Source organism: Equus caballus, chromosome 8, assembly GCF_041296265.1.
Source record: "Equus caballus isolate H_3958 breed thoroughbred chromosome 8, TB-T2T, whole genome shotgun sequence".
NCBI classification, from domain to species: Eukaryota; Metazoa; Chordata; class Mammalia; order Perissodactyla; family Equidae; genus Equus; species Equus caballus.
In genome coordinates, this window is record NC_091691.1 from 76,839,001 (window position 1) to 76,851,757 (window position 12,757).

General features: G+C 46.1%; 1 protein-coding gene across 5 annotated transcripts in view; it reads right to left on the reverse strand.

The window, feature by feature from the left end:
- MYO5B (myosin VB) overlaps window positions 1-12,757 on the reverse strand; it is a 348,428-nt gene that overhangs the window by 76,478 nt on the left and 259,193 nt on the right. For all 5 annotated transcript variants that reach the window (XM_070221084.1, XM_070221085.1, XM_070221083.1 and 2 more), the window contains one exon: window positions 473-584. In XM_070221084.1, the coding sequence (XP_070077185.1) occupies window positions 473-584 (112 nt within the window). The remainder of the gene's footprint in view (window positions 1-472; window positions 585-12,757) is intronic.

The window sequence follows — 12,757 nt, forward strand, 5'->3', positions numbered from 1 at the left end:
GAAATCTGTTGCCTTATTTAAAACAAACATCTTGGGGAGGGCTACACAACAAAGAAGACAGGAGAAGACAGCTATTTTCCCCTCCGCAGGCTTCCAGGCTGTGCCCAGGCTGCAGATCAGAGCGCCCGGCTGGGTGCACCAGTGCAGGCAGGTGGGCTGAGCTATGGAGAAACCGGAGATCTGGGGCCAGCAGCTTGTAGCCAGGAGGGGCCTCATCCCAAACCCCAGTGGGCTGTACAAATAATTTCATTTTCTATGTGCACTGAGATGTGAAAAAGGCTAGGAGGTACTCTAGATACGTGAAGGGGCTTTTCTTTTACAGTCATTGATGTAGGAGAACGGATTAACATCTCAGACAGTTTCAATAAGGATGAAGATCAAAAAGGGCAGTTAACACCTCCCTGCCCAAGGCTCAGGGCATTCTGGTCAAGCCTTTCTCAGAGCCCTGGCCGTCCAGGATGTGCCAGCTCACCTTGATGAGGCTCTCCAGGACGGACTTGCAGATGGCCTTCTTGTCTGTGTTGGCGAGCTCTCTCTTCTTGACCAGCACCCGATACCGGTTGAAGAAGTCATGGTAGGCCCACCTGCAGGGAAAGCAGACATGTGTCAGGTGACATGTCCCGCCTTGAGTGATCTCAGACAGCGCCCCACGGGGTCAATGTTTCCAGCATAAGGCTGTTCTCAGAGCAGCAAAAAACAATCTGGGGTGTTTTGTCCTTCCACCACGTCCTCCGAGAATTTCAGTGTGTCGCTGATTTACAGAATTGTGGCTTGAAGACTGAGGGAAAGAGAGTTTTGGAGGTTCCTCTGGGAGGACCAACCAGAGGCAGAATCGCTCACAGAGGTTCTGCCTGAGCACGTGGCGGTCCACTCTGCCACGGTGAGTCCTTACCTGGAATGCAGCTTGGTTTTCATACGTTGGTTTTCTTCTTACAAAACAAACACTGCTCACTGTAAACATTTATTTTAATGCCAAAAAGTATACATCAGCAAATAAAGAGAGGCCATACCCTAACCCCTAGAGACAACACTATTCACACATTTTGGTATAGTTTAGAAGAAACCATTTTCCTCCCCAAGTAGATTTTGCTTATGATTTTTTTCCCCTGATCATGAGAGGCATGTAGACCCACTATAAACATCCAGTGATTTACATAAAGAAAATAAGAAGCACTTATAATCCCACTACCTTTATAAGTAAGTGCTGTTTCGGTATGTTCTGGAAGGGAATCTTTAAGAGGGCCTAAGTTTATCCCTTGTATCCCTTGGCCTCTGAGATCTCTACTTCCACAAATGCAACCTTCTCAATGAGCAAATTCCCTATTTTCTAGGCAGGGTCTACCCCATTTCTCCTGAAAACTATCTCAATTCATACAGATCCTCTGACATTCCTTGCTTCTTGTCTCAGTTTTCAGGGGATGCTCACAATTGCCTCAGATAATCGTATATTCCAATTCGGTGCAATTCTACTCTAAGGAGACTTTGAATTTCTGGTCTAAATCCCTCTGAAGGTGAATTCAGCCCATCCATCCCCATCATCCTGCGTCCTGGGCAGAGGTGTTCAATCAGCTCCAGCCTGGCCCTCAGAGGCATCAGGAGATGCTACACTACACACATCCCAGCTTAGGTGCATATGCTCATTAGGTCCACACTGCTCATTTGAAAGTCATTTTTGTGCTGCCTTGAGACCGTGCATCTACCGTTTTCCATCACCTTGCGATATTGCTGAGCGACTGTCCAGTTACTCAGATAATCCCCCTCATTCTAAAGTATTAATGGAGAGTCAATGGATTGCATCCCTTCTCCTGCAGCAAATTTGCCTTTAAAAGGGGTCCTTCAGAAATTTTATCCACAACAATGAGTACCGTGGAATATCAGGTACCACTGGTGAGCAGTGGATACACGATGGGCCTGGGAAGTCGGTTCTTTCAGAGCTCCTCTCCCTGTGCTCCACAATCATGTGCCAGTCTGTCTCCCAGCCTTCTTTTCCCTCCCAGGCCACTCATTTCTACTCCCTGGGATGAGAAGGAAAATGCAGACTGAGCTCACCGCCTCGCCCCAACCTTCGTAAGCACTCACTCCGTCTGGTGGAAGATTTCTAACATAGCTACGGGTCTCAGACAGGGAGCAAGTGCAAGAGCAAATAACACAATGGCATTTTCCCCTTATTTCTCCCCTCTACATAAAATGGCTGATTAGAGGTTGAACCCAACCTTCTTTTTTCATAAGAGCTTTATTGAGATTTAACTCACATGCCATAAAAGGTACCTTTTAAAGTGTACAACCCAATAGTTTTTTTGTCTATTTGCATAGTTGTGCAACCATCCCAAATATTGAGTTTCAAAACATTTTCATCACCCCAAAAAAGAAACCCCACACCCATTATCATCCACTCTCTATGCTTCCCCCCTCCCAGACCCTGGTGACCGCTAATCTACTTTGTCTCCGTGCCTCTTACCTTTTCAACTGGTTCTGTCACAAATGTAATGGCACAAGGGAAAGGACAGCACCTATTCTGCTAAGAGCTGGCTGGGTATTTACACGGCTCTGCTCAACAGGCTCACGATAGTGGATCCCTTCAGGAGGGAGGGCAGAGGGCACTTGGAGACCCCACGGCCTCTTGGCCTGGGAAAGGCTCCTGTTGCCCTTTGCCCTTCACTTACTCCCTGAGCAGAAACTGTTTACTGCTCTTCAGTTGTAGAGGGACTACAAACCAAACCCACCAAATTACCGGCCATCTCTAACAGGAGGCTTTAAAAATGGAAACATTTAAGGTTATTTATCTAGCTAAATGCTGCTTCATTTATCTCAATCATGCACAATAAATGTCAAGAAAACTCTGAAGCCCTGACTGATCTTAATACTGGAGGCCCAGGGTCAGAGGGCAGATGCTCCTTCTGTTTTTAATATATGCAAAATGCTACTGAATTTTTCCAGGCTCTTTTTGCCCCAGCCCCCAAGTTTTAAACATAGACCATTCTGTCTACCGGTTCTTCCACGTGGCGTAAGATGGATTTGGGTAAGAATCAAACGGAACAATGCACACATAAAAAGGGCTTCAAGAAGTCCAAGTCTCCTTATCCCCCAGGCCCACTCGTCAATATTTGCCTCTTGTAACACGAGTTTCCTGTCCACAGCTGAGGTGTGGGCTCTCCCTTGACAGGGGCTCAGCACTTTCCAAGTGACTTTCTGAGGGCACTTCCCACATTCTGCATTACGGTTATTTGTGTACTCACTTGTCTTATTTCTTCCTATGAGTTCGCAATTTCTCCAGGGTAATAATTAGAGCAGCATTTAGCTGTGCAAAAAACCTTAAATGCTTCTAATTTGAAAAATCTCTTACTGCTGACAGTTCCGTAACTCAGGGAGATTACAGGGCCAAAGGAATTAGGAGAGAGTAAGGAGACGTGACTGCCAAGGCATCAAGGCCGGTACAGAACAAGCAGAGAGTAGAGAAGCCTGCTCTGACACTGACCAGCGGCGAGACTCAGGCAACTCACAGCCTGGACACCTCACCTTCCCGATCCGCAGAACAGAGAGAACATCACCCAGCTCACGAAGTCCCTCCCAGGGCTTCAGGAGCCCGTAAGTTCATGGATGTGGAGTGTCTGGAAGGCTACAACGCTTCCTGAAGATCTAAATCACTCTCCCTTCCTGCCCAAGACCCCTCCCCTTCTCTTACAAAGGCTTCTTTGGACACCTGCACCAAGGTGAAACCACCGAGGGGGGAGGATGCCTGAAGGAGGCACACTGTCCACTGAGAAGGGCCTGGGCAGGCACCCTCTCCGGAGGTACCAAAAGGGGCATGTGCTCGCTATGGGGTCTGTGCATGTACAAGCGTCCTTTACTGAAGGACCTGGAATCAAATGTGGATCCCCTTTTCCATGGACCTCTGTGCTCTCGGAGATCAACTCCTCACAGGAAAGGATCCCTCAGCTCTAAGGGGAAAATCTTCAAAGTGAAGCTAAAGAGAACATGTGATTCTTTTTCCAGAAGTACAATTTAACAGGACTTTCTGATGTGGCAGGGCTCTCTGAATGGAGATTTTTTGTGACCACATAAATGTTGGGCAAGACTACCTGTTAAGACCACAGGGTATCCAGGATTTCCCCTTGGGGTTATTCACCACGATGGAATCTCCCCTCCTACAGCATTTTAGCTATTCCTGTTTCCATGTGGGACACAGAGCTTTCCGTCTTGCATTATAGATATTTTTTGAATATGTGTTAGCTTCTCTGCTAGACTTGAGCCTTCTTTGGCCAGGGTCATCCTCTGATATATTTTTAAATCTCCCAGTACCTATCATAATAAGGTACCTTTATTATTTATTACTTATTACATTTTAAAAAATTGCTATTTTCCTTATCAGCAAAATAGTTGGAACCCTAGTGTTAAAGCTTTTCTCTTACCAGTGTTTCTCAAGGGGGTCACTATTGGCTTTGGGGAAGACAATTCTTTAGTGTTTGGGACAGCCCCACAATACAGGACACAGAGCATCTTTGGACCATTAACTACCACCCCATTCATTGAGATATCCAAAAATGCTCCCAAACGTTTGCAAAATGTTTACTGCAGAATGTAGTTCTGGTTCAAGAAAGCTTCTTCTTGAGAACAATCAACCGTGATGGCCAAGTGCCTCTACAGTGTGAACCCACTGCTTCCTTCCCCGCTCTTCCCGCCCTCCTCAGGTGGCCCTGGAGACGTCCTCTCCCACTCGCAGTATGGCTCTGTGGCTCGCTGGCCTGGAGGTGTCTTTTAAGCCAATTCTGGGCCCGGCTGTTTTTCCGTTCCGTTTCTTATTAATAGTGGGAGAAGAGCTCCCATCCCAAGTCTATTACTAGATCCAAACCATGGCCCCAACCCCATGCTATATGGAGTCATAGCGACCTCAGGGGTACAACTCACACTTAGTCCTGCTCTCCCTGGATTTGGACTTGTCTGCCAGGGCCCTGGCTGACTATCCTAGACTTCAATATAATTTTTTTCTCTGGAATAAAGGCCTGCATCACCCTGTGTGCCTCTGGCCTGCTGGGGAACAGGTGCCCCGATATGGTAAAGTAGTCACAGTTCGGTGTGTGGGAAAAGCCCAGGACCTGTGACAGCTCCTGGTACAAACAGGGAGATCAGAAGGAGCAAGCAAAGTCCACACAGGATGAGCCCAGCAAGCACTTAACAGAGCCCCACCTCGTATGGAAAGACATTTCCTTCTAACAAGTTCCTCAGGGCTCATGACAGCGTGTGGTAAATACAGCTGCTGTGAACAGTGGAGCAAACGCAGCAGGGTGATGTTTTGGTTGACTGCATTCCCATCTGGAGCCCAATGCTGGATTTAACCATCTACATGTGGTAACATTCTGCAGAACACGCCTGCTTGAGAGGCCCCCAATGGACCAGTGTGAACAGACGGGTGGATCTGCCAAAGGGGTAGCACTTTGTGCTTCCCTTCTCTTGGGTAGCTTCTCTCACGAGGCGCTTGGCTGGATTAGACAAGCTCTGAGAGTCCCTCTAGTAAGACCAGGGTATGAGGCTCTCAGTCTCGCAATCTCTATGACATCAAGTGACAAAGAAGAATCTCTGAAGATGGCATGTCAGGTTATCATAAGAGCTCCTAGAAAATGGTGAAGAATCCATCAGAGCTTTCAGGTCAGGGTTAGGTGGGTCAACCTATACTTTCAGATACCCCACTGCCCTGTGACACTCAACTTAGGTCAAAGATCCTGGTCATGCCAATATGGAACATAAGGAGCCTGCTTCCCTTTTTCTAGTTCAAGAACCTTGCAGGAACCTGTGAGCCCCAGTTGGGGCCTCGTCCCCCACAATGTCTCACACAGGCCAAGAGAAGTTTGTGGGAAGAGGTGTTTAGCCATGCTGTGATGTCCACTAACCAGGAACAAAAGACTCTGGATATTGAGTTGTAGAAATAACCTTCACTATGGCCACCATGCACCATACACTTCCTTCCCTTGTTTTCCCTTTTGAAGTAACAAACTATCAGAGAAATAAATGATGTTGGATACAAGAGGTTTCCTTGGAACTGTATCACAGATAGACAAAACTTTCAAAGGGACTCAAGAGGCCAAAGCCAAGAGGAGAGAGGCACTTTCTCAAAGAGTCACAAGGGCAGGCGTCCTTAACCCATGGGAGAGTGATGGTGGTTCCACCCCTTTCTAACTGTGAGGACTTAATCTGATCACTTAACTTTTATGGGATTCGGTTCATCATCTGTAAACTGGAGGTGATACCCCTTTACCATGCTTACCTCAAGAGTCAATGTGATCTTTTCAACAAATGGTGCTGGGACAACTAGAATCTGTATGCAAAAGAATGAGGCTGGACCTCTATTTCACATCATATAGTACATAAATTAATTCAAAATGGATTACAGATTTAAGTCTTAAAGTCTTAGAAGAAAACATAGGTGTAAATCTTTGGATCTTGGATTAGGCAATGGTTTCTTAGATATGACGCCTAAAGCACAAACAAACGCAAAAAAAGGAACAAAGCTTTTATGCTTCAAAGGAAACCATCAAGAAAGTGAAAAGATGGCCCACAGAATGGGAGAAAATGTTTGCATGTCATATATCTGTTAAGGATCCAGTATATAGAATATACCAAGAACTCCTACAACTCACACCAAAAAGATAAATCACCCACTTAAAAAGTAGGCGAAGGATTTGAACACACATTTCTCCAAAGAAGATATACAAATGGCCAATAAACACATGAAAAGATGCTCAACTTCATTACCCATCAGGGAAATGCAAATCAAAATCACAATGGGATACTACTTCACACCCTATATCCACATGCTATATGGAGTCATAGCGACCTCAGGGGTACAACTCACACTTAGTCCTGCTCTCCCTGGATTTGGACTTGGATAGCTGTAATAAAAAGACGGGAAGCCTCATCCATTTCTGGTAAGAATGTAAAATGGTACAGCCACTGCGGGAAAACAGTTTGGCAGTTCCTCAAAAGGACAAAAAGATTTACCATACGACCCAATAATCGCACTCCTAAGTAAATACAACCAAGAGAAATAAAAATATATGTCCACACAAAAATATGTACACAGCAGCATTATTCATTACTTGCCAAAAAGTGGAAATAACCCAAACATCCATCAACTGATGAATGAATAAAATAAAGTGTAGTGTATCCTTACAATGAAGTAGTTTCTGCAATATAAAGGAATAAAGTTCCGATTCGTGCTACAACATGGATGAACCTTGAAAACATTATCCTAAGTGAAAGGAGCTGGACACAAAAGGCCAGACATTACATGATTTCATTTATATGAAATATCCAGAATAAGCAAATCTATCGAAATAGAAAGTAGGTTAGTGCTTGCCAGGGGCTAGGAGGAGCGGGGAGGAGACAGTGACTACTAATGGGTACAGGGTTTCTTTTTGGGGTGATAAAAATATTCTGAAATTAGTGGTGATGGTTGTACAACTCTGTGAATATAATGAAAACCACTGACTTGCACACCCTAAAAGGGTGAATTTTTCAGTACACAACTCAATAAAAAGAGTCAATGTGATGAGCAAATGAGATGAGGTTTGTGGGTGGCCTTCGTAAACTAACATATACCCACAGGATTTGTGTCATTATCTCAGCACTGACACTGAGAGGGGCTCCTAGCACAAAGGTGGCAGGGTGATCAACCCACCAGATACCCCTTGTTTGCTTCCCCTTCTATGCTGCACCCATGTCCTGGGCCTCCCGGGGAACACAGGCTCAGCCCCAGAGGTGGCCCCAGGTCTGAAAGTTGCCAAGCTTTGCTGCAAGGCGGAGGGAATCATAATTCTTCCCCACTGGATTTGAGCTGGAGCCAAGACATAAAGCGAGGAGAGAGGAAAATCTGATGAGACCCAGCATTGCCTAGACGTGGTCTACCCAGTGACCAACACTCGCCTCCAGGACGGTGATCTTAAGGCAGGATGCATTTTAAAAAATCACCTGGGGAAACCTTGCCAAAAGGCAGATGTTCAAGGCACAGCCGCAGATTCTGACATAACAGGTCTGAGGTGGGGTCCTGGCTTCTGAATTGTTAAATGCTTCCACGTGCCCGTGATACGCAGCCCTGGGTGAGAGCCTACGTCAGACCCTAAGAACTGAGCACAGCTCTCAGGCAAAAGAGCCAGAACTAAAGGCTGTAAGATCCTGAGATAAAGAATTATTTCACCCCAAAACAAGTTCTTCATTATTCTTTCTCTGTGGGATTTTTAATAGCAAGGCAAGTAACTATGTGTCTAAGTTTAATCATGATTAAATGGGAAAATGAACCAGGCAATTTCTCAAGCCTCCGTCTAGTCCTACAATCCTACACTATTTACTCTGTGTGGAGGATGGAAACTGGGGAAGGAGTAGAAATCTCGGAAACACCACTGAGTTTTTCTGAAGTGAAGAAAATGAGATGAAGTGAATATTTATGATGAGTTTTTCTTTTCAATATAAACATTGCATATTCAAGTAGTCCCACACACAGACTCTTTTTGGTTAAGTGGTATTTGCTTCACAATTCCTCCAGGACACAAAGCTGCTCTGGACCCCTGAAGAGGGAGACAGATGACTGCACAGGCATCAGACACATTGAGGGGGAGCTGGGTGATACGTGGACGAGCATCTCTCCCTGGACAGTGCATTTATCACAGTGCTTTATAGACATGATAATGAACATATTTCTTAGCCCCTGCAGCACATTTCAAATTGAATGATACATTTTCATTTTAAATCAGACTCACTGAGAGCCATAATTCTTAGGAAAGATAAAAATAGACAGGTATACTGAAGCCTGAGGGCGGGGTGAGGGAGCACCAGAGAGCCACTGCTGGCTTGCAATTCTGCATTTGTCCTCTCCAGCTTGGTGGCCTTTGGCGGCACTGGGCGTATATTAATTTTGGAACAGGGCTAAGAGTTCTGTGTCATGAGTAGGCTGGATGCAGGAACTTGGCCGGAAATGCCCAGCTGAAAAGGGCTGCCCTCTGGACCACTGATTATAAGTCCCTGTGATCCTGGACCATGCGTTTTCTTTTCTTTGCCATTTTCTTCTCTGTAAAGTTATATCTGCCCTCAGGCCACTTAAATAGGAGGAATGTCAAAAAACGGTATAAATTCTAATTCCTCTAATTAAAGAAGTTTAATTAAATTGAAACTTCATTTAAGTTGAAGTTTCCGTTGGAAACAGCTGTGCTAAGTTGTGCAGTTTCCTGACAAGCTAATGCAAGTGAAACCACTTTGCTGTCTTGAGTCTCGGCAGCCAAGGAGCTGGATTCTTTTTGCAACAACCTCCAATCTGCTCAGGTCCCTCTGGGCCCACGAAGGTCTCTCAAAGTCAGATCAACAAAAAGACTGCTCATCTCTACACTCTGAGGCAGCACACATGACATTGTGTATTTCCTTCAATAGCTAACATCTTCTTGGGCACACGGTATCTGTAAAACATCACTTGCTTTATCCCTACATACGGCACACACACACCAATTTCCTGGATGAAGCAGTTAGCATTTTTTTTTAACCTGTGAGGTCACTCCAAATAGCTACCCTGGTTGGCAGGTGCAGAAATTAGGCAATGTGTGCAGTCAGAGGCTTACAGGTGTGGCAGTTCTGCCCCAGAGCCCTTCCCCCTCACCACTCATCTTCCAAATAAACGCCACCCTAGGTGCTGTGGCTTGGCCGCGGGGAGACAGTGAAAGAGGATTGGGGTCTAAAAAAAATAATACGGGATGATTCAACTCCATCCCAATACTAACAAAAATGCCAGAAAACTATGGTGCCTCTTTCTAAAAGTTAACATTCCAAATGGCAGCTTGGGGAGGGAATCCTCTCTTTGACCCTCTAGCAAAATCTGTAAGCAAGCAAATGTGAGGAGGATATGGAAGGCAGTGTTCTGGATTTAGGCCCAAACATTTAAATGACAGCATTAAGTAACAGTTTTTGTGATACCAGAAATATAGTCTTTCCTTCCTTCCTTACAGTTTCCACAAGACCTGCAATTGCAAAAACAAAAGGTACAGGTGCCCTTCTAACAATCTGCTCCAGAGAAGTCTGAACTAATTAGGGGGGCAGGGAAAGACACCCATCAGCTGCCCCATAAGAGGCCTGCAAGTTTGTGGGCAACTCTGACTGCAGCCAGGTGGAAGGCACAGGAGGGGAGCCGTTTCCCATGTGGGTCTGAAGTCTTGGAGGGAATGCCTTCTTTTAGCTGCCAAGGCAGAGTAGTCCGGATGAGGCGAAATGCACAGCTGGCCTCTCAGCTTGTTACGACTGGAGCACTCAACATTAGGAACGGGGCCAGAGCTGGCAGAGAAAGCCTCTTCCCTGAGCACTGGACAGGAAAAGCAAGTTATCATCCCTTCCGTCCCTGGACACCATGCTGCTGGCAGTGTCCTCCCATGGCCTCCTTACCAATCGGAATCCTCCTCACCCTTCAAGGCTCTGCTCAAATTTCACCTCCTCTGTGAAGCCACGGCTCCTCCCAAACTTGCACCTCATTCTATGCTCTTCTCTGTTTTAGACTTGTATCACTCCTCCTAGACTGTGAGTTCCCGGTGGGCAGAGGCCGTACCTTCCATCCTTAATTCCGACAGCAATTGGCATAGAGCTAGATGATCGAAACGGGAAGAGACGTGGAGTAGGACAGATTGGCAGGAGAGGAGGATACGATGATGGCAAGAAAACCTTCCCATTCTACATAAAGCTCATGTGAGCCCACAGAAGTAAAACTCCACTTCCTCTTCCACCTCTTAAAATAGATCATTTTGTACTGTGCCAGCAAAACCTGCAGGAGTGTGAGTGTCACACGCTGTCACTGATTTCACACTGAGGCTGTGAGTAAGCTCGATCGGTGAATCAGAGGTAGCAGAGCCATGCAAGGACCCCTGCCTGAAGTGTGGTCTCTGGTTAGCCAGGTCAGACCCAGACTTCGAGCCTTTCCTTGACGCTCTCCAAGAAAAGAGTCACACCCTCTGCAAGTCACTTGTCCTATCATTAAACAATTCATTCTGCTGGAAAGTTCTTGACGAAACAGGTGGCTCCTTATACACTAAGAAGGGTCCCCAGGATTCCACCAGCTTTAGAAAATCTCATTATTATATGCTTCTTGTTTCTTCCCAGCTTGACATGGTCCCGATGTTCATGTCTCCCACTTGACAAGCCCACCATTAGCATGGATAGCGCGTTTTACACAAAGATGAGCACCTGCGTTTCTCTGCTCACCTCTGGGCCCCTGCTCCGTGAGGCAGAGGTAAGGCTGTGAGGACCCCGATCTCTAAGATTCTTGCACAATGACCCTAAATAGTTTAACCTGGGACATCTTAGCTCTAGTTTGCTTTAAAAGACTTCAGACAATTTTTAAACTGACCTTTTCAATCGCTTGGAGAGTTCTGGGAACTTCAGAATGCTCTTTTGGGGTGATCCCACATCGAGATTTCACAAAAACAAAGCTAGAAACTCCTAGTATCGATATGTTCTACCCAGATAATTATGCCCATAAGGATGCAACTCCTTGCTCATATCTGGAGGAGTAATAAACATTTTATTAAATGCTTAAGTGCCCAGCACTGTGCTGAGGACTTCAGATGCATTATCCCATTCATACAACCACCTATAGAGTAAGTACAATCATTCTACTTAACCGTAAGGGAACCGGGCTCAGGGAGATGCATCTACTCGCCTGAGGCTACCCAGCCAAGCAGTATGGGAGCTGACTCTGGAATCCAGGCCTGACTCCAAAGCCCAGAGTTCAACCAGTGGACCCCTGTGGCTCTAGCCCAGGCCATAGTTTTGCAGTCTGGACGTTTATTTGCAAGCTAGAGAGAGCAGGGAGCAGTTTCACACCAGGCCTCAGGTCTAGGCCCACCCCTGGGGTGGGGGGCAGTCCCATAGGACCCACCCTCTACCTTACTCCTCCAATAAACCTGTTTGGATGGCAAGACCTCACTGATGTGAGCAGTAAGATGCTTGGCCACAACTGCCTAGCGGAGGAAGACGGGTGGTTCTAGTCCTAACTCAGCCACCAACCAGCTGGTGACCTTGAGCAGTTCACTTCCTCTCTGGGTCTCATTAGTGAAAGCCCATTTTACATCATGACGCACCCATACCTATATGCAACACTGCAGTCAGGTCATGCCACAATGCCCTTTCTACCACAAATTGCCATCTTATATTTTCCAACAAGTTATTTTATTAAAAAAACAAGATATTGGTCACAACCCACTGACTCACTAACGCACCACGATGCCGTTTTGAGAAACAGTGGACTAAAGGTGGTGGACTAAAGAAACCTTTCCGGGAGCTCAGCAGATGGAAGAGCCGGGAGCAGGAGTGGAGCCCAGCTGCCTATGGAACACGGTTTGAAAATCAGTGGCTCAGCAGCTCCCTAAGGTCTCTGTCAAGCTCTTAAATTGAATGAACTAGGCCTGATCGGAACCCTGTGCTTGGAGCAGTCACTGAAAGGCGATCTAATGGCCAGACTATAGTACTTTGAACTCAAAACTGAACTACTGTGCCCGTGGCCTGAGCCCCATTCCCTCAATACAAAGGCTGATGCTGGACACCACAGGGCGGACAGGACAAAGGAATGCACAGCCTTCATCTAAGAAGTACAAACATGGCCCACCTCATTAATAGTGGAGTTGTCAGCTATTTGTCTTCAGACTCTAAGGTCAAAAAATGAGATGGAGCCCCAGGATACTCCCTGTCTTTCTTCTAAATAGGGAGAGATGTGGTTGAAAAGAAAATAATAGCCTTCAGT